Source organism: Dioscorea cayenensis, chromosome 5 (assembly GCF_009730915.1).
Source record: "Dioscorea cayenensis subsp. rotundata cultivar TDr96_F1 chromosome 5, TDr96_F1_v2_PseudoChromosome.rev07_lg8_w22 25.fasta, whole genome shotgun sequence".
NCBI classification, from domain to species: Eukaryota; Viridiplantae; Streptophyta; class Magnoliopsida; order Dioscoreales; family Dioscoreaceae; genus Dioscorea; species Dioscorea cayenensis.
Window position 1 is genome coordinate 21,901,178 of NC_052475.1, and position 25,809 is coordinate 21,926,986.

General features: G+C 34.2%; 2 protein-coding genes across 5 annotated transcripts; both read left to right on the forward strand.

Moving 5' to 3' along the window:
* The first annotated feature begins 5,061 nt into the window (after window positions 1-5,061).
* On the forward strand, window positions 5,062-16,899 carry LOC120260384 (protein phosphatase 2C and cyclic nucleotide-binding/kinase domain-containing protein). 3 transcript variants are annotated; one of them, XM_039267855.1, is made up of 17 exons: window positions 5,067-5,240; window positions 5,456-5,588; window positions 5,674-7,028; window positions 9,778-9,909; window positions 10,023-10,247; window positions 10,379-10,504; window positions 10,631-10,693; window positions 11,912-11,997; window positions 12,707-12,938; window positions 13,274-13,587; window positions 13,666-13,750; window positions 13,942-14,008; window positions 14,177-14,454; window positions 14,579-14,644; window positions 14,778-14,899; window positions 15,724-15,880; window positions 16,024-16,899. In XM_039267855.1, exons 3-17 carry the CDS (start codon window positions 5,997-5,999, stop codon window positions 16,264-16,266), a joined length of 3,228 nt encoding a protein of 1,075 aa, XP_039123789.1. In that variant the 5' UTR covers window positions 5,067-5,240; window positions 5,456-5,588; window positions 5,674-5,996; the 3' UTR covers window positions 16,267-16,899. The 3 variants fall into 3 exon arrangements, 2 of the variants coding, with proteins under 2 accessions (XP_039123789.1, XP_039123788.1); XM_039267854.1 differs by having other exon boundaries at window positions 5,671-7,028; window positions 16,024-16,266; XR_005536387.1 differs by lacking the exons at window positions 13,274-13,587; window positions 13,666-13,750; window positions 13,942-14,008; ... (3 more) ...; window positions 15,724-15,880; window positions 16,024-16,899 and having other exon boundaries at window positions 5,062-5,240; window positions 10,379-10,535; window positions 12,707-12,761.
* A 474-nt stretch (window positions 16,900-17,373) lies between these two features.
* On the forward strand, window positions 17,374-25,809 carry LOC120261429 (tRNase Z TRZ3, mitochondrial-like). 2 transcript variants are annotated; one of them, XM_039269315.1, is made up of 12 exons: window positions 17,374-17,765; window positions 18,138-18,227; window positions 18,468-18,512; window positions 18,805-18,859; window positions 19,043-19,086; window positions 19,180-19,698; window positions 20,034-20,302; window positions 21,705-21,849; window positions 21,931-21,981; window positions 22,918-23,423; window positions 23,496-24,168; window positions 25,228-25,809. In XM_039269315.1, exons 1-12 carry the CDS (start codon window positions 17,400-17,402, stop codon window positions 25,540-25,542), a joined length of 3,078 nt encoding a protein of 1,025 aa, XP_039125249.1. In that variant the 5' UTR covers window positions 17,374-17,399; the 3' UTR covers window positions 25,543-25,809. The 2 variants fall into 2 exon arrangements, with proteins under 2 accessions (XP_039125249.1, XP_039125250.1); XM_039269316.1 differs by lacking the exons at window positions 17,374-17,765; window positions 18,138-18,227; window positions 18,805-18,859 and having other exon boundaries at window positions 18,470-18,512.

Sequence of the window (25,809 nt, forward strand, 5' to 3'; positions counted from 1 at the left end):
GATTATCCATGCATTGCTTATAAACTCTGATAGCAATGTTCTATTATTTGCCATTATTTTTATTTATTTATTTATTTATTTATTTATTTATTGAGTTCATAATCTCACTTCAAGGAGGCATTGAAGAAACATAACCTAAGCATTGGCGCAATAATTCGGATAGTAGTGCTTTTATTTTCTATGAGTAAAGTTGCGGGTTTGATTTTTTTTAATAATATGGTTGAGAATTTAGTGTTTGAGTTCAGTGGTTTGTTCATATTGTAAATATATATATATATATATATATATAAACGAAGTTTTCTAGTACTTCTAAATTTCAATGGGGCTTACAGATTTCATGCACCTGTTCCAGTAGTTGAAGAAGATTGAATTAGTAAGTTTCAAGATCAATGGATAGAGTATATATATTTTTAAGCTAAGTGTCTAATGACTCAATTTTAAATCCAAGAGAGAAAATTGTGAATAAAAATAAAATAATTTGATAAAATAAAAGCATTAATATAAATGGAGGTAGTAAGTATCTTTCTATTATTATTATTATTAGTATTATGCAAAGATCTCGAAACAATTGAAAGATAAATTTATTTCCTTCAAAATAATAATGGCATAAGTAACTTGAAATTTTGATTGTTTTACTTATATTCATGTGTGAATATGTGTGTGTGATATATATATATTTAAGAAAAAAAAGGTGTGAATTGATATTGAGTAGAAGTGTTTGTTGTGTTCTCCATTCTTGATATTATTGAAGGAGCATGCAAGATTGGCATGGTGATACAAAAGTCACACAAACAGAGCCAAAATCAAATCCATGATTTTTTTTCTCTTCCTTTTAATGTACAAGATTGACATGTCCTAATGGCTACCCTACACTACTGATAAGACACTTTCTTTGTGGTGTCACACCTTGTTGAGACTTATCTCCATCCCATGTTTCAAACTAACCACCACCCAGTTTCCCATTGTTTTTCTTCCCATTCTTTGAAAATATTATTGTTCTCATTAAATCCCCTTTTCCTTTTTTTCTTCTCATTCTCCACACCACCCTAATAATATGCAAAGGTCAATGGGAACAGTCCTTTCTACCTGTGACTTATCTAAATTCTATGAGCAAAAATCACTTTTACAATAAAAAGTTGATATTTTATTTTATTTCTCAAAATAAAGATCTAAGGTTTGTTTTTTAATTTATCGATGAAAGTTCATGATTTGTCTATATATATAAGCAAAATATTCTCTATAAACGTCTATAAATTAAAAATTTATGAACGTCCAATTATCAGCTGTTAAATCGTAATCTAATGGTCGATATTAATGAACAGTAATATTGTATTGTTCCAAACAGTCATTATTGTATTTGTTACTGTATTAACTACTGTTTATTAATGTTGTCTGTTGAATTGAGATCCAATGACTGATAATGGATGTCTATAGATATCATCTGTAGATTAATGGTCCTTATATATATATATATATATTTAAAATCATGTTATTTTTATAAAAATTTTGAATAAAAAGTTAGGTATGTCACCTTACTAAAAACAAACAAATAAAAGTTAATAGGACAGAGAGAGAAGGCCAAAAGAGCTGCCCCAATTGCACCACAGCTTACACAAACAATGAAATATAAAAGTACTCACATCCAGCTCTGTTATCACTATGATTCATAAGGAATGGTCTTTTCATGGAGCTTTTGTTGAGGTTTCAATGAACCATACTACCTGTAAAGGTGCTTTTTAGGGGTCCATTGCTTTATTACTTACTAATGGACCATTTGTAGGAAAGATCCACTATCATACTACTAATTAGTGATATAACATGGTGGTTAGACATAGTTCTCTTAACACTCCCTTGCCAAATTGTGTATTATAAGTTTTCAGAGAAACTACACCATAAAATTACAAAAATACTTGTGATTTTATATTATAATCTATTAAAATAAAAAGATTGTAGAATTACAAAATTATAACCACATATAATACTGCCATGGTCATAATAGCTGAGCAGTAAGATATTTAACTTTAATAAATTAAGTTAAGGATTCGATCTTTCAATGTGTGTGGTTGAGATGTAATATATATATGGTGACTTGTCTAATTTATTAAAAAAATATTATTATACATAAATTGTTCATAAAATTTAATTGAGGGGTTAAGAGCAAATAAATAATAAAAATTTTGGAATGCCGATAATGTCTTTTGAGTTTTTTTCAAATAAGACATAATCCATTGTCCATCTCCCAATGGAATTTCTCAGTCAAATGTTCTTACTTTAGAATTTGGATAATAAAATATTATGAAGAGTAAAAATGTCTTTTTATATATTATGGGGTCCCAAATAGCAATAATTTAATGGCCATCACAAGGCACACAATGACACATTTTTTTTCTTTCTTTTTTAAAAAGAAAGAAAGAAAAGATATATCATTCCCAAGGTTCACTCACTCATGAACAAGATGGAATGTCCTAATAGCAACCCCTGCCTAGATTTTATTTTATTTTGATTTGATTGCCAAGAAGAAGATGGATAGGGATGGAATGATGTGGTTGACACCTTGTGTACTTGGATGGTGTCTCAGCCTTAGAAAAAAAAAACTCTTTGATTCTCCTTTCTAAAATAATAAATTATAATGCATTAAGAAAAAAATCTCACTTTCCCACTTAAGATGGTTTATAGATAATATTTGTTTTTTGTATTCATAGTTTTGGCTTTCATATTTTATTAACTTATTTCATGTTATTATTTTTTCTCTCAAATTTTATGCTATGAAAGCCAAATTTCATGAACAAAGAAGTTGATCAATAGATAAATAAATAAATATATCTATATATATAGTAATAATAATTTCTCTTTGCAGATTATATGTATTTTTTTATTTAATTTTTTAAATAATAAATATATAATTCTTTTAACTCATTTATGGATCATATTGACTAACATCTCAAATATCTAGTGGTAAACTTTATTTACCAAATCATAATCATATCAGGAGACTAGCAATTAATAGTTATTAATGGTGACTTGTCATGTTAGCCTTTAAAAAAGTATATTCTTTTAATTGCAAAGAAAAATTCAAAGCTAATTAATAAGATCAACAAAAGTGTCAAAAATAATTTTTCCTTACTTGCAATGTTTGATATATTTACTAATTATTTACTAATTATTTGTAGACCATGATGCAAGCAAGGATGGACCCAACAAGTATACAATTTAAATTGACTTTAAGATTATTAATTTTTTAAAAAATAAGAAAAGAAAAACAAGATTCAATGCATGCTATAATGAATGGTCAAACCAGCACATATTTTTTTAGGCAAATGTGTGTTTGTTTTGCTTAAGCTTTTTCAAGGTTTTTTTTTACATGAATTCCCTTACAAAAAAATTGAAATGACAATGATTTACATAACTTTATCAATTTTTTCTTCTGAATAATTTAAAGAAGACAGATCCTTTTTAATACATTATTAATCATTAATTTTAAAAATTTTTATTCACTCTAGAATCTTGATGATGGGTAAAAATTTAAGAATAATGCAATTAATATATTTTTAGAATAAAGACTTACTTTATGAATGGTTAACACTTTCATGCAAAGAGAGAAAAAAAAAACCATTGTAGTATCTATCAATTTAACAAGATTTTGTTCAATTTCATGTTTCTTTATTTTTCTTAGAAGAAAAAAAAAAGTCATGGATAAATAAATTAGTGAAATTTGTTTTAGTGTGGAGTTTCAAATGACACTAGTGAACTAGTACTTAAATTATTTATTTATTTTATTTATAAAGTTACGTGATTATATTAGTGGTTATTTTTTAGTGATTCTAATAAATTTGTGTGGAACTAGATAGTATCGATAAGATTAGATAGGAGTTTGTTGTTGATTTGAATTAAGAATAGAGGAGGAATAATTATTTGTTCATTTTTTTCGGCTTTACTATCCTCTCATGATCCCTATCTCTCTCAATCTCTTTCTCTATCTCTTTTTTTATTTCAATCATTATCTTCCTCAACTTTCTCTCTATTTTTTTTTAGTCATCGTGTCATTGGTCCGTGATCCACATCAACATACATCAGTGACAAGCACAGATACAAAATTATTATTTGAATATATTTGTATCATAAGTTGAAATTTGAATAGTATTTCTCAGCGGAATATGAACATTCTATATAAAAGACCCGATGTCAATAGTAGTTATTAGTGAGTACCTAAATTATGATAGAGTTAGTTGAATAATTAAAAAAAAATCAACTAATAAGTTAATTACTTATATGCTTTCTTTTGATCCATACTCATTCTTGTTTATAGCAGGCATTTTGATATCTCTATATAAATTAGCGAATTTTAACCTCTTTTTAACTCGATTATTAATCTAAAAAAAAGACAAAGTACTACTTGAAGCCCTACAAAGAAGTAAACTTCTCTCTGACTATATATTTTTTTTAATTTATATATACGTATAAATTCAAATTCAAATACCAGTTACTTAAACAATTCTTACTCAACCCCTACCAATAATTATATGTATTTTTAAAAAAGTTTAATTACCGTACATGTCCTTATAATTGTGTACTTTTGTCCTTTTAGTCCTTCTAATATTTTTAGGTATAATTAAGTCCTCATATTTTGTCAAATTGAGTCATTCTAATCCACAGTAATATTTTTAGATACAATTAAGTTCTTGTAATTTACACTTACCTATCTACATAGCGGACTAAAATGATTTAATTCGACTAAATATAAGGAAACTTAATTATATCTAAAAATATTGCAAGGACTAAAAAGACAAAAAGTACAGTAATTAAACCTTTTAAAACCAACAATGTTGATATTCAAGGGCTGTGAAAACATTCATTATGCACTTACATGAAATATATAATTACGATAATGATAATAATAATAATAATAATTAATAAATAAATAAATTAATTAATGATGACGGTTGCTGCTCACGTGCGATGCAGGTGCATAACAGCGCTGACAAGATAAGGGTGGGACCCAGTCCAGCATGTGAGGATCAGAAGCGGCGGTGCTCACACACACTCACACATGGAAACAAAGTAAGAAAAAAAAAAAGCACGAAAGCTGGCGCATTTTAGCGCCAACTGTTGAATTCCCAGCCTTCATTCCTTCGTTCGTTCTTTCTTTCTTTCTTTCTCTCGGCCAGAGTACCAAATCTCGCTCCTTGCTCCTGCTCTTGCTGCGCTTTAATCCACTCCCTTCTCCCTTTTCCTCTCTCAGGGTACCCTATTTTTCTTCATTCCCCCTCTCTCTCTCTCTATATCTCTCTTTGTCTCTGATTTCTATGTCTTTTCATCCTTTGGCGGCTCATTTTTGTCACTGTACTCAATTCCAATTTGGTTGTCGCCGTACGGGAAATATGATTGGTTTTTGGGAGAATTACTGAGAAAATTTCTGTTTTTTCTTTGGTTTTTTTTTTTTTGGATGAATTTTTAGGTTTTTGAAGGGAATGTCTGGGATTTTCTGGGGGTTTATGAGTGGAGGTTGGATAGCGGGATGTCTTTGGAAATTTGAGCATGGTGAAGATGTTTATGATTTTTGCCGTTTTAATTGGAGTTGATCAAATGTGGTATGTTCTCTTGCTTGAATTTGTGGGTTAATTGCAATTGAGTGTGAATTGAATTTTTCGTTTGTTCTTTTTTCTTTTTAAGCAGTTGAATTTAATGGGATCTGATCTGGTGATAAAGAGTTGGATGATTGGCATACTGAGGCTTTGTTTTGCGTAATGGTGATTAAAAGAAAAAAAAAAGACAGCAATTTGTTGGCTTGATGTTCCAGTCCTGAATTCTGTGAGATATATCTGAAATTTTAGAAATTCTGATGACAATTTTGGGATTTAAGAGTGCATCAAGATAAGTCTAATTGGGTGCATATTGATTGGATTTGAGTTTTTCAAGTACATACTGAGGAGTTACTGTAAAGATTATCCAAGTGGAGATATCCTCATGTGGTTGTTGCTCTGATTGTTGCTTGACTGATGGGGTGCTTATATTCAAAGGGCTGTATTGGCCATGTGGCTAACTCCCCAAGAGAATTTAGGGTGAAGGAAACTAGAGCAACTGCAAATGTAGATGTCGGCCTTTCTCCTGATTCTTCAGATGGGTTGGCAGGAGAAGCTGATGATCAGCTGCACAATTTGGGTGGAACAAGGGACTCTGATGCAGGGATAACTCGGCTTTCAAGGGTTTCAGCACAGTTTCTTCCTCCTGAGGGATCACGTGCAGTTAGGGTTCACTTGGGAAACTATGAATTAAGGTACTCATTCCTTTCACAGAGAGGGTACTACCCAGAGTCGCTGGATAAGCCCAATCAAGATAGTTTTTGTATACACACGCCATTTGGGACAAGCCCAGATGATCATTTCTTTGGTGTGTTTGATGGGCATGGAGAGTATGGGGCACAGTGTTCGCAGTTTGTGAAGCAGAAGCTTTGTGAAAACTTACTTAAAAATAGCCGGTTTCATGAGGATGCAGTTGAGGCTTGTCATGCTGCATTTTTAGCTACAAATACGCAGCTGCATGATGATACATTGGATGACAGTATGAGTGGGACCACTGCAATAACTATATTGGTTCGAGGCAGAACAATTTATGTTGCTAATACAGGTGATTCAAGGGCTGTTATTGCGGAAAGGAGAGGGAAGGAGGTTGTGGCTGTGGACCTCTCTATTGATCAGACTCCTTTTCGAAGTGATGAGCTTGAAAGAGTCAAGCAGTGTGGAGCTAGAGTGTTGACCTTAGATCAAATAGAGGGACTGAAGAACCCAGATGTGCAATGTTGGGGTACTGAAGAAGGTGAAGATGGAGACCCTCCACGATTATGGGTTCAGAATGGGATGTATCCAGGTACAGCATTCACACGGAGCATTGGTGATTCAATCGCTGAATCTATTGGAGTTGTTCCAAGCCCTGAAATTTTTGTTATGGATCTTACTTCAAATCATACATTTTTTGTGATTGCTAGTGATGGGGTATTTGAGTTTATGTCCAGCCAAGCTGTTGTTGACATGGTAAGGAATGCTTTTTTAACTTTATTCGTCACAATGGATTCTTTTATTTATTTATTTATTTTTATTGTTATTTTTGTTTCTTTCATCCTTGCAAAATATTTGGTCATGATGGGCTTGCTATGAAGATATTATAGATGACCTTATTAATGCAATTGGACTAAATATTTAGATTAAATAATGGCAGAGAAAAAATAACATTGTTGAATATATTGAAACTGATGGAATCACCTGCATAGAGCTTATGCGTAAACTAACATTCCTAGCATGCCCACTGATTGGTTGGATTGGATTTAGTTTTAAATCTTCTGGGACATTTTTCCATAATCTAGCATATATATATATATATATATATATATCGCCTCCAATAGAATTCCTGAGGCCAAACTCTAATGACTAATGTGTGCTTGCTAACTTGTATAGTACTCATATGATATGGGGAGTCAGATGATAGTTGCCCATGCTTCTGGGATTAAAAAAAAGCTTATATATGAGTAGCCCGCAAAAATTCTTCTGCTTTCTGTCAGTGGTCCATGAACACAATAGTATAACTTGTCTAGTGCATATATGAGTTGGTTAAGCATATGCTCTGGATGGAAGAGAATATTCCTAATAAAGCACGCAAGAGATAAAGAACAATGTTATGTTTCTAATTTACTGTCACGTCTGAATGGAGTATGACAGGCAGATTGTATGAAAACAGCACAAACTATATAGCTTCTGGCTCTTTATCGATTGTAGCTTAGAATGAGGATCTATAGCAGCTTTATTGAAGCAAAGTAGAATTAGTATCCAAATGAAAGTAAGGTATGGTTTTACATAATAATGGGGACTTTTATTTGAATGCCAACTATGCCCTGGTATGGCTCAGTTGTCTCCATGTGCTTGACATTTTTTAGGGAACAATATCCAATACATTTTGGGATTTTCCTTTACATTACTGTTTGGTTAACCATATTTTCAGTTGTCATTTATCTGATGGTGCTAGAATTTGCCTGAACATTTCAATCGCAGTTATGATCAATCCAAAACATTGAGTAAGTTTCTCTCTTGGCCAAATTAGAGTCTAGTTAGGCTTAAGATAGTTCAGTTGGCTGATTTCAGGTACACTTGAAGAAACTCAGTACCAATTTGGCTAGATTGGGCTCAATTAGGGCCATAATAGTTCCATTAGACCAAAACTGGCTCCAAGCAAAAAAGTACATGATCTGTGGCAAATCTAGGTTTAATTGAGTCTAGCATCCCCCAGTAGTGATAGATTCAACCTCATTGGACCAAACTAGATAGCCATGCGCCAATCACTTGCCTAATGTTTGAGGTATTGTTGGAGTTCAATAGTATGCTGTACAAGTTTGGAGAAAACTCTATCCACTGAATAAACATTTAAACATTGTATGGCTGAATAAGTTACTTCTCATTCTTTATATTCAGGATTGGCATTTTTGGAACAACATGATTTTTTTTATTTGCTTATGCTTCTTCAGAGGAAGTTGATGACTTATGTTTTCACTTAGTTATTCATCTCACAGTAAGTGAATGATTTTGTGCCATTCTTCTTAATTTTTTGATGTGGTTCAATGCCCCATGCCTTGGCATAATGTAACGATTTTCACGTATAACTTCAATTTAACATTTACTTACTCTGATTTAATAAATGCAACTTATATCCAATGCAAATAGTATGAGCCAAGGAAGATTATGATGAGCGCAATTAGTGTCATCCACTATCACTCTAAAAAGAAGGCAAGCCATCTAGGATCTTGTCCCTGTTACTACTTCATGAAGAGATTGATCAGCCAAATATGCTCTACTAACTAATGTGTGTGTTTTATTGTCACATTCTTTATTCTTTGTTGCAGTCTGTCCAAACATTTTCTTTTCTTGGTGGTTTACTTTGACTAAAATTATTTTAAACATTTTCGAACATCTTATAAACCTATTTTTAAAGAGATCTAATTATTTAAATAAATATATTTAATAAATTAATTTAAATAAATTATTAATATTAATAAACACTCATTACTATTTAGAACAGTAAATTGTTAATCTTAACATATTTAATTTTTATTAGTATTGATTAAGTCAAGCTTTGGTCAACTCAAATTAAAATTTCCCCTCCAACCAAATGTTTAAAATAAGATTCCCTTAATCTTTTGCTTTTATCCCCAACTAAATGCATATCAACATCTGTTTGCATATACCCTTCACCAATTTGTGTTGGCTTACTGGTACTCATTATCTTTAAACTTACAGTGTAACTGATATTGTTGTAGTTTTTGGCTGTACGATTTGTCATACATCGTAAAAGATCTTTTTCTAGCTAGGGCAGAACTCCATTTTTGAAGCAGGATACATGCGGTAATACTGTAATTAGAAATCTCATTGTTTTTAAACATACATTATATTTCTTTTTTCTCTGAAACCTTCTATATATGTTGTGTTTATGCATAGGTGCAATCCAATACCAATCACTGAATATATTAAGAATAAACAAACTCACATGGACAATGTGAGCCATCTTTTAGAGAAATGTCCTATTGGTCACTTTTACTTTTTAGGAATATATGTCTGAGATGTGGAAAACATTTAACTGATTTGACCACTGATAACTAGAGGATTGTTTTATGGGATCTGGTCAACAGTTTGTAGCTGGCTTCATACTGCTCTGGTTTATATGGTATAACTGACTATATATATATATATATATTGAACTTGTAAGTTAGTGTGCATGATCCCTTTTTACTTTTTTCAGGTTGACAAATTCAAGGATCCTCGTGATGCCTGTGCTGCGGTTGTTGCTGAATCATATCGACTTTGGCTACAATATGAAACTCGTACAGATGACATTACCATCATAGTTGTGCATATTAACGGGTTAACAGATGTATGAGTTTCCCTGTTGCTATTTGTTTTTTTTTTTTTGGCTGGTCATACCCTTCTATGTGATATAAAGTTAGCCTTACTTGGACAATGTAATATTTAATCTTATCTTACCAGGCAAACCATGTTCATAATTCTCCTTCTGTGCCAACAAGACCATTGAATCAAGTTATTGAGTTAACAGGATCAGAGTCCCCTTCTGCTGTTAGCTGGAACTCAAAGAGCAATCGAGCAAGGCAGGATTTGTCACGGGCACGGCTTAAAGCCATTGAGAGCTCCCTTGAAAATGGCCGTGCTTGGGTTCCTCCCTCTCCTTCACATAGAAAGACATGGGAAGAAGAAGTAAATCATTTTTTCAACTGTTCTGCAGTGCAAAATTTAACTGCATGTCAAACTTCTCAGTTCTCATTAGGTTATTTGTAACTTTATGTTGTCCAATTAAGTGATTTTTTGTTATGGTTCTTCATCTCCAGGCACATATTGAGCGGGCATTGCATGATCATTTTCTTTTCAGAAGACTTACAGATTCTCAATGCCATGTTTTATTGGATTGCATGCAAAGAGTTGAATTCAGGCCTGGGGATGTAGTTGTGCAGCAGGTTGTTAGAATGGTTTCATTCAATTATCAGAGTTAGTTATTATCCTAAACTATACAATATAGATTTGGTTCCTCAATAGGTCATTTACTGGACTCCCTAAATAGAGATGGTATTCCCATGATGCAGGGAGGAGAAGGAGACTGCTTCTATGTTGTTGGAAGTGGTGAATTTGAAGTCTTAGCTACTCAGGTGCCCTATAAACATTTTTGGCTTAATCTCAGCATTTTTCACTGTATACTTGTATATATGGGGTTCCACTTAAGTTTCTTTTGATGGAATGCCCAACTCTTTTTGGCTATTATATTGGGTGCATCTTCTGGACTTATAATTATAGTGATCAAGCATAACTCACAGGTCAATCCATTGTTTGCTGGCTTCTGGTTTCCTTCCTTCACTGGATGCCTTCATTGTAGGATAGTGACAATTTGTGGAACCTTCGACTAATGTCATGCACATATATGTTAGTTTCCTTGGGACCTGCTGAGTCAATTGTGTCTGCTTATCAAAACCTTCTCATATCATTTTATTGTTACCTGTTATATCAGATGCTATAACACAAGATATATTTTGAGTTCAGTTTCTTTTGATAAGATGCTGTATTCTAGTTGACTATAATGAACCAGAAATTGTGTTTCTGGTTCAAATTCCATTCTCATTAATTTGAGCCCGAGCTGCAAATCTAGTGTCCCAGGAAAGGTGCTTTGTGAGTTGTAGAAGATTTTTTGGCTTGTTAGAACTTCGCAAACATTTTTTGTCTGGCTAGACATTTAGTTGTGGCTTCAGTAGGGCTCTAGGAATGCTAGACGGAAGCATATAACTTCCAACGTGGAGGCATTGAGATTTGATTGTCAAAATCGTAAAATTTTGGTTGCATGCTTTCTAGTATTGGACGAGCTAATCTAGATGCTGGATGGCTGGCAGATAGAAGAGTAATGTGAGCGACTACAAAGAGATAAACTTTCATTCTATATGTTTTTATAACCACATAAGTCATCTCAGTTGGCTTATTTTGCCAACAAGATGAACCTTGTCTGTCACTTCCTTTAAATCCACACCAAGATTGCTAGTCTACAATGATCTGGCTTGGTAATAATTTCTGCATGAAAATTGGTCTACTTTGCAACAGTTGCTTAAGAATGCAAGTCACAAATCAAAACTAAATAAAATAGATGCATTTTTTTGTTCATTTTCATATTATTGTGTTCATAAACTAGATCTAACAAATATTTTGAAGTTAAGAATCCATAACCTAGGCATGGAGTTTGATATATCTTAAAAAGAGTGTGTAGTTATTTTCCTATTTATTTTGTCAAGCATCTACTAAGGTGTTTTATACATATACGTTTTTCAGTTCAGAATTATATTAAGATTCAAAGCTGAACAAAATAACAAGGTACATGAATGCAGGAAGAGGGTGGGAAGGAAGTGGAAATTAAGGTTTTGCACCGATATACAGCTGACAAGTTATCATCCTTTGGGGAGCTAGCTTTAATGTAAGACATGCTGTTTTAACTTATCATAGTTTATCATGGATGCTGCATGTTTTGTATGCACTTAACTTGTATGATGGACCTTTCTTGTTTCTTCTATATCTTCTGAATAGTGTATGCACTTAACTTGTATGATGGACCTTTCTTGTTTCTTCTATATCTTCTGAATAGTGATATCTTGTGTCTTGAAAGAATTTAATTTCAGTTTAAGTTTGTTAGTCAACCAGGGCATACTTGTGACAGTTTTGCAGTAAATTTTTTATAATATAGTTTGCAAATTTTTTTGTTTCCAGGATATTAAATTGAGCTGAATATTAACACACCCACATGAGCAGATATATTAATTCTAGTACGATATGACCTCATAGAATAGAACAGAACCGTGGATTGTTGCTTGAAATGAGAGAAAGTAGAATTGAGAGAATTTTGTTTTCCTTTCTCTGGTTGCAAGAGGATGCGAAGAAGGATTTGATATCAAATTCTCACAAGATACTGAAAAGGCCCCTATTTGTTAAATTCACTAATCACAAGGGGTTTTCCATTAGCCCATCAAATTTCCTCTAGCTATTTTAGTTAAAGAAACATGAATCCTTCTCCATCTCCATCTTCTTAACATTTAACTTCTTTGCTCATTCATCTTGTGGCTAGTTGCTGACTGAGTAGCTAGTACTTCTGATTCTATTGCTTGATGTTCACTGATTTTTATAAGCAGGTATAATAAGCCTCTTCAGGCATCTGTTCGTGCAGTGACTTCTGGAACACTTTGGGCTTTAAAAAGAGAAGATTTTCGAGGAGTCCTTATGTCAGAATTTTCTAACATATCATCATTGAAGCTTCTCAGATCAGTGGAGCTTTTTTCAAGGCTGACCATTTTACAGCTAAGCCAAATTGCTGATTCACTTGTGGAAATTTCTTTCTCTGATGGGCAACATATTATCAATAAGGTTTGCTTTAAGTTCAGAAATAGACTTAGATTACTTTCTTCAGTAGTGACAGTAAACAATTTTCTTCTTCTAACAGGTGGAAATGCTACTTTTTTTTTCTGCCTTTGTTCTTTTGGGAATCCATTATTCAATATCCTTTGGTTTTAAAACATCTGCAGTTTATCATGATGTAGGCATGCATAACCAAGAAAGTGTGCATAATTTCCATCACTTTTTTCAAGTATATATATATATATATTCATGCCTATCTCATTTCTCCTTGTAGTTTCTCTATGCAACCTATCTCCTGTTTACTTCTTGGTGTTCTATGATTGCTTAATGTCATTGGTGCGCAGGACGAGCCACTGTCTGCTTTGTATATCATCCAAAAAGGTCTGGTGAGACTGACAGTCAATGTTGACCTATTGAGGTCCAACACTAGCAGCCTAGTTTCCCTTAATCTTGGGCAGGAAATTCACACTGAGGACAAAAGTGAATGTGTAGTAGAAATGAGGGAAGGTGACCATTTTGGAGAATGGGCTCTTCTTGGTGAGAGTATTAATTCTGTAGCTGCAGTTGCTATAGGTCATGCTGTTTGTGCAGTTATTACAAAGGAGAAATTTGATTCAGCAGTTGGGCCTTTAGCAAAATTGCTGCAGGATGAGCAGAGGTACCTTGTGTTTTAGCAAATGAAGAATCTATTTGTCACCATTATGCTATTGTTCTTAAGTATGCTATTATTTTCTAGGTTAAAAGATTCTATAAGGTCTATCAAGGAGCCCACACCAGAAGTTGATGCCGCAAAATTGACAAAAATTAAATATTCTGATTTGGTATGACCTTAATAGCTACATAGTACTTATGCTGACAGTGCTTTTGTATGACCTGATGTCTCGAACCGATATAATTGCTTATTTTTTCAGAAAAAAGGAAAAAAAAACTAAGCAACATGTTTTTATTCACTGTTTTAGTTTAGAAAGGTATTTACAAGATTTTTCTTAATTGCCAACTTAATACTATCCAGGAATGGAGAACATGCATATATGCAACTGACTGGTGTGAAGTAGGCCTTGTGCTTTTGAAAGGTTCAGGTTGGTTTTTCTATTGTGCTCAACTAAAGCAATAAGCATAATATGAATTTACATTTTATTTTGATTGAAAAATGCTAATATTTCGATGCATTTATTCATTTAATCAAAATATGATAACATATATGCTCATATGATTGTTGTTTGGTTTCTGTCCTGGTTGTTTTTCAGAGAACATGCTAAGTTTGAAAAGATTCTCCAAAAAGATAATCAAGCAACTTGGAAAGCAATCACAGGTCTTGAAGGAGAAAGATCTAATGAGAAGTTTGAACCCATCACCATGTGTGCCACAAGTACTTTGTACTTGTGCTGATCAATCATATGTTGGCATATTGCTCAACAGTTGTCTTACTTGTCCATTGGCAAGTATACTTCATAAACCTCTCGATGAATCATCTGCACAATTTTATGCTGCATCTGTTGTTGTTGCTCTAGAGCAACTGCACAAGGTCGGATTTCTTATTCTGTAGAAAGCTTTTGCATGATTTATTTTTCTCTTCTATATTACTTTTGTATATTTTCATCGCCAAATAAAATTTTGTATGGGCTGATTGTCATACTGTTTAAATTCAGGATGCTATCCTATATAGAGGAGTTTCGCCAGATGTTCTTATGCTTGACCAAAGAGGTTGTCTGCAAGTGAGTTTCTGCATTAATATATTATTCTCTTAACCAATCATAATATATGTTGTTTCGCAGAAAATATACATATTTTTTATTTTGTAGAAATAGCATTTCCCATGCCTCTTAGCAGATACATTGTCTTGTTCAGATTATAGATTTCAGATTTGCGAAGAAGCTAAATAGTGAAAGAGCATTTACCATACGCGGTATGGCAGATTCATTAGCACCAGAGGTAGTGCAGGGAAAAGGACATGGATTTGCTGCAGACTGGTAAAGTTGCTTTTGTCTTCAAAGCTTAAGATCACATTCTAGTTCACATGTATAAATGACTAGAGAATTTTCTACTCTTCTATGAGATTATTAAAAGCATGGTCTCTAAAATTGCTCTTTCTTGATTCTTGGTTCACATAGATTTCAATGTCTATCAATTATGATGCAGAACAAGAATAGAAAGAGCACATTAGGCTTTCTAGTGCCTTTTTTTCACTATATTACTACTGAGTATATTCATTTTAATTTGCATGTTATGGGTACAAATTTCATATTCAGCACTTGCTGAAGTTCATGTAAATTCATAACAATGGCAACAGATCTTACAAATCATTCAGAAAAAGTTATTATAAAGATGGTGAATGCTGCCAAGAAGGTTGGAAGCAATTAAATTTCACCAGTGCAAAATAATTGCATCTTCACTTTATGTAGATTATATTATTTACATGATTTGAATAAACTATGGCAATCACTGTACTTTTGGTATTGATTAAATGATTATATGAAAAACAAAGTTCAGTGGGTTTTCTTCCTTGAAGTTAATTGAAAAATTGACAAGAATCTGAAATTGACTTGTCTGAAAGCAGCTTAGTAGGCCCATTTCAGATAATTTCATTTCTTTCATGCCTCAATCGACATGATTCAGATGCTGTTAGAGAAGGAAATTTCAATTCTTTGTTCCTCAAACCACCACTGGTCATGGATGGTGCAAAAACCTTGTATTTAGATGCAAACACCAATATGCTAGTAGATATCGTATCTATTGTATTAAGTTATGCGCTCAATTCCTCTAGTATTCATGTCTCCCATGCTTAAGTTTTCAGGTGGGCGCTGGGGGTTTTGATATATTTCATGCTCCAGGCTGAAATGCCTTTTGGATCATGGAGAGAAAGTGAGCTAGAGACATTTGCCAAGATTGCCAAAGGACAACTAACTCTTCCCCAGACATTCAGCATGGAAGCAGTTGACCTCATCACCAAGGTTGGCATTCATTTTCTTTTCAGTTTTTGTGCTTTTGCCATTTGGTTTCTCACCATATAAATAAAGTTTTAGATATAAGTTTAATCAGATGAAGGCTTTGCCTCTTCGTAAAAGCCAAATGAACGTTTTTGATGTTTCAACAGTTACTTGAAGTTGACGAAGCTGCCAGACTTGGAACCCAGGGCTCTGATGCCATCAAGAATCATTCATGGTTTTCTGGTTTTGATTGGAATGGAATTTACAATGGTACCTTTCCCGTTCCTCAGGAGATCACTTCTCGAATAGATTTGTACCTTGAAAATCACGCAGAAGACATCGTATTGCCTGCATCCTCTGCTCTAGATGGAGATGAGCTCAATACTCCAGAATGGCTTGAAAATTGGTAAAACTTCTCGTCTACTCATGATGAAGGAGCACAGAAAAATGCTTTGCGCGATTTTCGCGGAGGAGTTCCACTGAAGCTTTCACTGATTGGTCATCACTTTAATTCATTGGTCTTTCTTCGATTTTTTAAACTAGTTACGATAATCAAAGATAAAAAAAAATAATGGAACATGGAAAATCACAGTGAGGACTCTTGATTAGGATCTGACTTGTCATGCCTGGCTTCAAAACCAGCACAATTTCTTCGACAGCACCAGCATTATCATTGCTCTTTGTTCTTTGCCATGACAGTCAGAGATGTGTTGATATTTGGTGTAGATCGTCGTGTTTGCCCTCCTCAGAGTTTTAACTGTAAAGGTGAGTTTCAAATTATTTGCGAAGTATCCAGTATTCTTTTGTCGGAATTTTTATTTCTGACTGAATGTTATCGAATTCTTTTTGTTTTATCTCCGCGATGCTCGTCACTGGGTGACAAAGTTAAATTTGTTCTCTTCCATAGTGAAAATTGTTTATGATTCACTTGTGAATAAGAATGTGTGGGGTGTTGTATTATATCATATGTAACAGCATTCACAATATATGATTTTGTATAGTGCCCTCTTGTTTATTGAGCAATTGAAATCTTTTTCCGGTAATATGATTGATATATTTTATTCTTGTTCTGAAGTAAAATTTATGTTTTCACTTTTCATTCCGTTGATCCAACAGATGTTGTATTTTGTTAGTACTTTTGTCTGGGTTTTAATGCGTGTGATTGTGTGTGTGTGTTTTTTTTTAACTAAAAAATTATGAAATGTTGTTAAAAATTTGATTTATTCATACATATTTAATAATCAAACATTGGTTTGATTTATTTTAATTAATCTCACCTCAAATATTGTTTAAATATAAAAATTCATTTTATTTATTAATAATCAAACTAAATAAACATATATAAATATTTATTGAGTGGTACTAACATTTAGCTTCCTAAAACAAAACAATGATCTAATCCTGATTAATTTATAATACTCATCTAATACAACCCCCTAATCCAATCCATATACTTGGGCCCACCTGATCAGCAGAACACAACATCATCCTGGTCCAAGTCTAAACCCTCTCAAAACCCATAAGCTCTCATTGAGCATCGACGATGTCCCAAATCTCCAGTCTTCGTTTCCTCTCTTCCAACCCTCTCTTCAAATCCTCCTTCACTTCCACCATCTTCCTTGATAAACCTAGATCTTTGTTGAAACCCTACTCCCCTTTCACTGTTCTCGCCTGCAGAAAGCCTCATCGAAGCAGAAGCGGCGGGGGTGGTGGCCGTGGAGGCTGGATTTTCCCGCAGAGGAGGAGTAGCGGCGGGAGTGGTACTCTGAGGGAGAAGAAGGTTGAGATGGAGAAGGAGTTTGGGTTTAATAAGAGACGGGCTGAAGGGAGGGACAAGAGCGGCAAGCCTAAGACCCTTCAGCTTAAGATGAGGAAGCTCAACCCCGTCAGCACCATTTGTTATGTCCAGGTGAGGAGCTATTGGGTTTTCAGGATGTGTCTTGTGTGTGTGTGCTTTGTCTTCTGTAAAATTTGGATTTTGGTTTGTGGCTTTTGAATGCTGTAGCTGCTTTGAGACATTGCTTGGTTTTCTTGGATTTTGCGTTGTTTCAAAGTCTTTTTTTTTAGCCTTTGTTCTTCATATTGGGAGAATTGTATTTATACTTTTTTTTTTTCACTTCCATGATGTACACTAGTAAATTTGAATTTCAAGTATAAATTTTCACGCATTTTTCGAGGAACGAGTTCATGTATGAGTTTCTTTGTTATTGTTTAATAATCGTGTAATCCGTAGCTCCTTGGAATTGTGTCTGATTTGTTTCAACTACCTTTTTTTATGCAGATTTTGGGGACCGGAATGGACACGCAAGATACTTCACCATCAGTTTTGCTCTTCTTTGACAAGCAAAGATTTATATTTAATACAGGAGAGGTACGGTTTTTCCATTCACCTAATTGTTTCGAACAAACATTGATCTGCCTGTTTTTAATTTCTGAGTAAACAGTTTCATATCCATTCTGGTGAGCTATGGCACAATTTATATCATGAATTGTGGATGCTCTTTCAATTTATTTTGAACTTCAGCATATGCATTGCTGATTAAGTGGGCTGCTCACCTTTTTCCTCTGCCTAAATGCAACCTCGCTGAATGAGTTCTTCTTCTTGCTTCAGGGATTGCAGCGCTTCTGTACTGAACACAAAATTAAGTTATCTAAGGTATTCTATTTGGAAACTAAGCCACTTTCTCTTTGTTGCACATTAATGTATCGTTCCCTGCCTTAATCATACATCGGCCCAGTTTTATTCCTTTACTATCATCACTTTGTTTCTTGGACCTCCTTGACTTTATGGTTTTTCAGATAAAAAAGTTGCTTCTTAACTACCGTGAAAGTTTAGCGCTTAATTGCGTGTGTGCGTATGTTTGTGTGTTACAATCATCATTTTTTAGAATTTTAGCAGAGAGAATATGATTTGAACATATCTTGATTGATCTATCATTTATATCCAGATTGATCACATGTTTCTTACTCGTGTTTGTTCCGAAACAGCTGGTGGACTTCCAGGTATATGCATTATTTCTGTTTGAATTTCCATTTTCACTGTGCACCCCATGCATACGCATAAATGAAGCAATGATAGTAATTCAAACAATGTTTCATTATTCTGATTGACCATACAAAGGGCAATGTTAGTACTTTTGGTTAATAATTGAGAAACTTGTCCATAAAGCCCATTTGTTATTACAGGTCTTCTACTGAGCTTAGCGGGCATGGGGGAGGAGGGAATGTCAGTAAGTGGACATTTGATCTTTACACCCTTTCTGAGTGGTCCAGTGAAAACTAGTTCTCATACACTCTGGCTGTTGTCTTGCCTGTCCTTATAGGTTAACATATGGGGTCCATCTGATCTTAATTATTTGGTTGACGCAATGAAATCATTCATTCCCAATGCTGCTATGGTTCACACACATAGCTTTGGAGCAATGGAAAATAGTGATCATACGACATTTTCAAATTCTGAAGCTGGAAAGCATACAGATCCTATTGTTCTTATTGATGATGAGGTGGTTCGGATATCAGCTATTTTGTTAAGGCCACGTAATAGTGGAAAATTGACAGATGTCATGAATGAGTCCAATGTATCACTTTTGACTTCTTTGGCTAGAGAACATAACACAGATCAAATACATGATCCTCTTGTCCAATGTTCAGACAACATCCTTATTAAAAAGGAATCACCCTTAAAGCCTGGTGATATTGCTGTACTATATGCCTGTGAATTACCTGAAATCAAGGGAAAGTTTGATCCTGATAAAGCTGCATCCCTTGGGTTGAAACCTGGACCAAAGTACCGAGAATTGCAATTGGGGAATTCAGTTATGTCTGACCGTCTTAACATTATGGTATGTAAGTTGGGAGCTCTGATCTGTTGGAAGCTTTCATTTCTATAGAAACTTATTTATCTCACACTTTTTTTTTCTTAATTTTGTTGGTGATTTATTTGCATAATATGGGCTGATATGCCTATTAGTTGCACCATCTTGATTATTTTGGTTTCTCATAGTTACCTTTTGCCACGTCTTCTTTTGCCATGTAGCAGTGTATCATATACTATTGTATAATTACCCTTATTGCTTTGGGTTGTGCAAAGCACCGTTGTCTAGGTGACAAAGGTATTCCTTATTTGCACCCAGTAGACAACTTGATGATATTTTCATTTTTTTTTAACATTGTCCAGGTTCATCCAAGTGATGTTCTTGGTCCTTCATCACCTGGCCCTATTATACTCCTTGTGGACTGCCCTAGTGGGGTTCATATTCCAGATCTTTTGTCTGCAGAATCTCTTAAATGCTATTACGTGGATTCTGTTGACCAGCAAAGAGAGTGTACAAAAACTGTTAATTGTATAATTCACTTGGGTCCAGCTTCTGTAACAAAGAGGTTAGAGTACCAGAAATGGATGGAAAGGTTTGCCCATGCGCAACACATCATGGCAGGACATGAAATGTGAGGTTTGTTACATATTATTTATCCTTGTTCTGTTCTCTAAAATATTATTTAACATCAGCAGTTCCTTTTTTCGGATATCCTGCTTGTATGATGGTTGCTTCTTTGGAATGTGCTTGTCTATTTCAGTTTGCAAAAGAAGTTTTTATGCCTTCCTGATATGATTTACTAGTACTTTGTGAAAACATTAGGTATGTGCATTCCAGTTGCCTTCACTGGATGGTAAGATAATCTCTCTCTCTCTCTCTCTCTCGTCTTATTTACTTGTTCACAAATTTTTTGTGATCAAGAAAATTATTAGTTGTCATATTTAAGTTTCATGAAAACATTAGGTATGTGCATTCCAGTTACCTTCACTGGATGGTAAGATAATCTCTCTCTCTCTCTCTCTCTCTCTCTCTCATCTTATTTACTTGTTCACAAATTTTTTGTGATCAAGAAAATTATTAGTTGTCATATTTAAGTTTCATGAATTTTTCCCCTCATAAAACAGTAATTTATTGTTAGAACAAAACCAACTCCTTCATTACCATCTATATATGCTATAAAGGAGCAAAGGAAATTGCTGTTTGTTTTGTATTGCATGTAGAAGTGCCTTTGCAACATTTAGAGTCAAACACATGCTTGTCTATGAATAATCTTTACGGAGTTCCTGCTGGAAGTGCTTTCAATATAAGAAAAATTAAAAAGTTTATTTTAGGAGAACCTGCAAAAGCTAGTTTCTCTTTGCTCATATGGCTCTCTTTCATACCAATGGAAAGTTTATTTCTTCTCTTTTCTTAGTCTAGAGGCTTAAATATTTTATGTTTTTTTAGTATTCACAAAGTCAAATTGGTGTACTTGTAAGTGTAGAACTATTTGTATATTTGCTGTGATGAATTTTGTCAAATAAACAGTGAAACACAACTGGAAGGAATGAAGTTCTGAAATCCTTTCCTTATTCGAATTGCATGATTTTCATTTACTGTAGGCATAATAGTACACACAACATAGTTCATTAACTTTCCATTGTTATGAAAAAGAATTCACAAGGATTGTTGTAATAATGCTACAAAATTCAGTAAGATCCTTTTACAAAATTACCTGATTGATGGATAGCTGCAAGTTGGACCTAATAACTAGATAATTCCAATGCATTATTGGATATTGTTCAATTAGGTGAATAGAGTGTAATTGTGTAAACTTGTATATGTTACATAGAATGTGATTCCTGTTAGTAAATTATTCTCTTTCTGCTTCCCTGTACTTTTTTTAGGATATAAAAGTTAGGATTATTATAGCCAGCTTTCTGTGAAGTTTTGATTTTCATAAGTTCATTCTCTTTGTTACTTATTGGGATTTTTCAAATAAGATGTTTGTTTTTCATCAATGGGTGCATCTTTAGGCTTATTTTTTGTAACAGGAAAAATGTGGAAATCCCTATTCTGAGGTCAAGCGCCAGGATTTCATCACGGCTTAACTATTTGTGCCCTCAGCTCTTCCCTGCACCAAGTCTTCAGTCTCTGCATATTAATGGCCAATCTTTGAAACTGGATGGTTCGTGTGAGGTAAATTGACAAATGAATTGCTCAATTTCTGTTTGACCTTGCTGGTTATGGTATGTTATGGAGCATGGCATTTTCTTTCAGGCCTCTTCATCAAGTATCTGTGAAAACATTTCTGCTGAAAATCTTTTGAAGGTATGATATCAATGTTCAGGCTTATAGCAAAAATGTTTGCTTGTACACTCTGGCGTTAACTGTTGCTTTAAATTTAATCATAATATCAAGTCTCTACCCAAATGTGATAATATTTCAGTTAAAACAAGTTTCATGCAACAAATTATCTCCAGGTTGCTCGTGTGTGTCTGTTTGGCAACCTGCTGTGTGGTATAGTTCACACTTGAGAATGCTAAAGTTGCCACTGCTGTTCCTGGAAGTTAAATGCTAGAACATTCCCAGCTCTTCACTGCAGTACTAAGTGATGTTAATGGATATATTCTAGATCCATTCATCAATTCTTCTATTCTTTGATATGTGGGGAGCTTTCTAAAATTACTTCCTACCTAAGATGTTTTGAAGCTATTATTCACTTCTTAAGAAAGCATCTGAACATGCTCAAATTCAATTAGTTCTGAGGCAGAAAACTGGGAATTATTTCTAAATTTCACAATCACTTTGACTCTATCATGTCTGAATATATTATCTTTGATTTTATATTTTCTTTTTAGGCGCATTACTAGACTTATGATCAGTTGGGAAACCAGCATTTCTCCAACAAATAAATGTAGTGTGCCTGTTTGGATTTCCAAAGTGGGGGATTGTCTTGGTAAATGTGTATAGAGATTGAATTCAAATTCTTTAGTTTGCCTCTGGCAGAAGACTCATAAGCAACTGAATTCAAACTTTAGTCATGCTGAGAAAGTTGGTTGCATCGTAGCAGTGGGAAATTTTGTCACTATAAAAAAAAGTATCTTTTAAGTGCTAGTTGGAGTTCACATGTGAGGGAAGGATTATGAGCATAAACGTGCTTATTTCTCCTGTGTTTATGCTTCTGTTTTCTAAATTTTCTTTTATTCTTAGAGCAATAAGTGATGTGAAATTTAATCTGTATTTTCTCCTTGTTTCACATTTCAGTTCCATTTACGTCCTTATGCTCAGCTGGGGTTGGACAGATCTGCTATCCCAAGCTCGCTTAAAACTACAGAGGTTGTCAATGAGCTTCTTTCAGAAATTCCTGAAATTGTTGATATTTCTACTCATGTTAGTCAGCTTTGGCATGGTAATTTAGAAGAAAATCATGATGCGCTGCCAAAAGATCATATAGATATGGTGGAAGAACCATGGATAAGGGAAAGTGCATGTGTTCCCAGCGAAAATATGGGAGAACAAATGGCAGCAGCATCTAGAAATGATTTTAGCTGTCCTAAGGGGAGTTGGGAAAACAAAGTTGAACATAGTTCTGAGGTTCCTGCTTGTTTGAATAATATATCAAGGGAAGACATGGAAATCATCCTTCTGGGGACAGGTTCTTCCCAACCATCCAAATATCGCAATGTCAGTTCTATTTTTATCAATCTTTTCTCAAGAGGAAGTTTACTTCTGGATTGTGGTGAAGGAACTTTGGCACAGCTGAAGAGAAGGTTATCTTTCAACTACCTTGCTTCGTCTGCTGTTTCTCTTGGGTTTCTGAAGTTTTAGTTGTGTTTGTACAGGTTTGGTGTTAAGGGTGCTGATGATGCTGTGAAGAGCTTAAAATTCATATGGATTTCCCACATTCATGCAGATCATCATGCTGGTATTGCTAGGGTACTTTCCCTGCGATGTCAGTTATTAAAGGATGTACCTCATGAACCCCTGCTTGTGATTGGACCAAGGCCACTAAAACAATTTCTGAATGCTTATTCCAGACTTGAAGATCTTGATGTGCAGTTTTTAGATTGCAGGCACACGACAGAGGAATCGCTGGAGTCTCTTAATTTGGTTCGTAATTCAGGTAAAGACTGTTCACCTGAATATGCAGACAAAGATTATGTAGGTGAGAAAAATGAGTTTCCTAGATCCCAAAAATTAAAGTCAACTTTGTTTAGTCAAAGTGGAAAAATGCAAAGCTTTTGGAAGAGACATGGAAGCCCAGTTGATACCACCACAGTTCTGCCACAACTAATGAACCTGAAGCATGTTCTCAAGGAAGCTGGTCTGGAAACATCATACAGTGTACCTGTTGTGCACTGCCCACATGCATTTGGTATTGTTCTTAAAGCTGCTGTGAGAATAAATAACATGGGAAAAAGTATACCTGGCTGGAAGTTTGTCTATTCAGGTGATACCAGGCCTTGCCAAGCGTTGATAGATGCATCCCATGATGCAACAGTTCTCATACACGAGGTTAGTAATTATTGATTTTCTTGTATATCTGGTTCCCACAGTAATCTTTGTTGTGTGCAGTCTATGCTTGGATTTATGAGCTTTAATTTTTAATTGATAGAGCCTTGAGCAGCAAACAAAATCTTTAACCCTTTAAAGCTTAACATTTCAAAGAAAATATGAAGGGGTCGAAAGATTTGAGTGGTTAAAAAATGATCTATGTTCTTGTGATTTTATTTAAAATTTGAACTTTACTTTTAGACTTTCATATGATAGATAAAAAACGCCTAGATGTTATTAACATAGCAATAAAGAGCAAACATATTAGACTTTGTGGTGAATGTGGCACAATATTAAAGTTTGCTTTATTATGATGTGATGGATATCTTGACCAATTTTAGGCTTAGCATTACTATGCCATCTTTAATATATTAAAGTTAATTATGTGATCAATATTGCCATAACATCAGAAGACTTTCAGCTCTGCCATCTTTTAGGCCATCTTCAAACTCATGTTATTGTATCTTATCCAATATTAGCGAGGCTCTTTAGTATACCATAAAGGTTGTGTATGTTAAAGCCCTAGAAATTTGTGAAACTGTTCGTAACAATTAGTCTCACTTATTTTAAGAGGCCCAGAGGGGGATAGATTTGACAAAGCCCACCTGATACTAATTGGTCAGAACACCTTATAACTGATATTTTCAAAAGTTCTATGCATCCGTCCATTGTTTGAACATCATTACTCTATTTAATGAACATATGTCATGCTAGTTTTTTGCTGTCAAATAAAGGTTTGCTGAGAACAAGTTGTAATTGTATCAGACATATTTGTTATTTTGTTCCATGTTAAGGTCCATGAAAGGGATCAAGCAAGCCTTACAGGGATCACAATGCTGTGCAACTTGTGGGTTATTTTTACTTCTTTGTCGTTGCAAATGCTTCAAGTGGCTTAGCATATACTTGTCCCCAAAATTCTTGTTGAGAATTCTTCATGAGAATGCATCATTTTCTACCTATTTTATTTATGAGCTTAAAAAAAATGAGAAAGACATTTACCTACTGTCATTATTGGTACAGGCAACATTTGAGGACAACTTGGAGGATGAAGCAATTGCAAAGAACCATAGTACAACAAAAGAAGCTATCAAGGTCGGCACGTCTGCTGGTGCGTACAGAGTGATCCTCACACATTTTAGCCAAAGGTACCCCAAATTTCCTGTCTTTGATGAGAGACACATGCGCAACACATGCATCGCTTTCGACTTGATGAGTGTTAATGTGGCCGACTTGCCTGTTCTACCAAAGGTCCTTCCTTACCTCAAAGTTTTATTCAGAAATGAAATGATACTTGATGAGCAGGATGATGCTGTCGAGTTGGCATCGCAGCAATAGTTTAAGACATTCTACCTTGATAATTCTTCTTGAGTCAAAAACTTCATGATTAATTAATCATCTCAATAAATTACAATTGTTAGATAGCCTAGATTTGAGCTTCCTAGTGTTTTTTTTTTTTCAATCTAATGCCAATGGAGGCTTATTATCCAATTGTTCTTCAAGAGTTAAAGACTGTTTTCAAAGTTCAATTCATAGTGATTGTGACACAGGAGACTTAATTCACTTTGTGAGTTGCAATCAATCTTTTTTTTGTTTTTGTTTTCA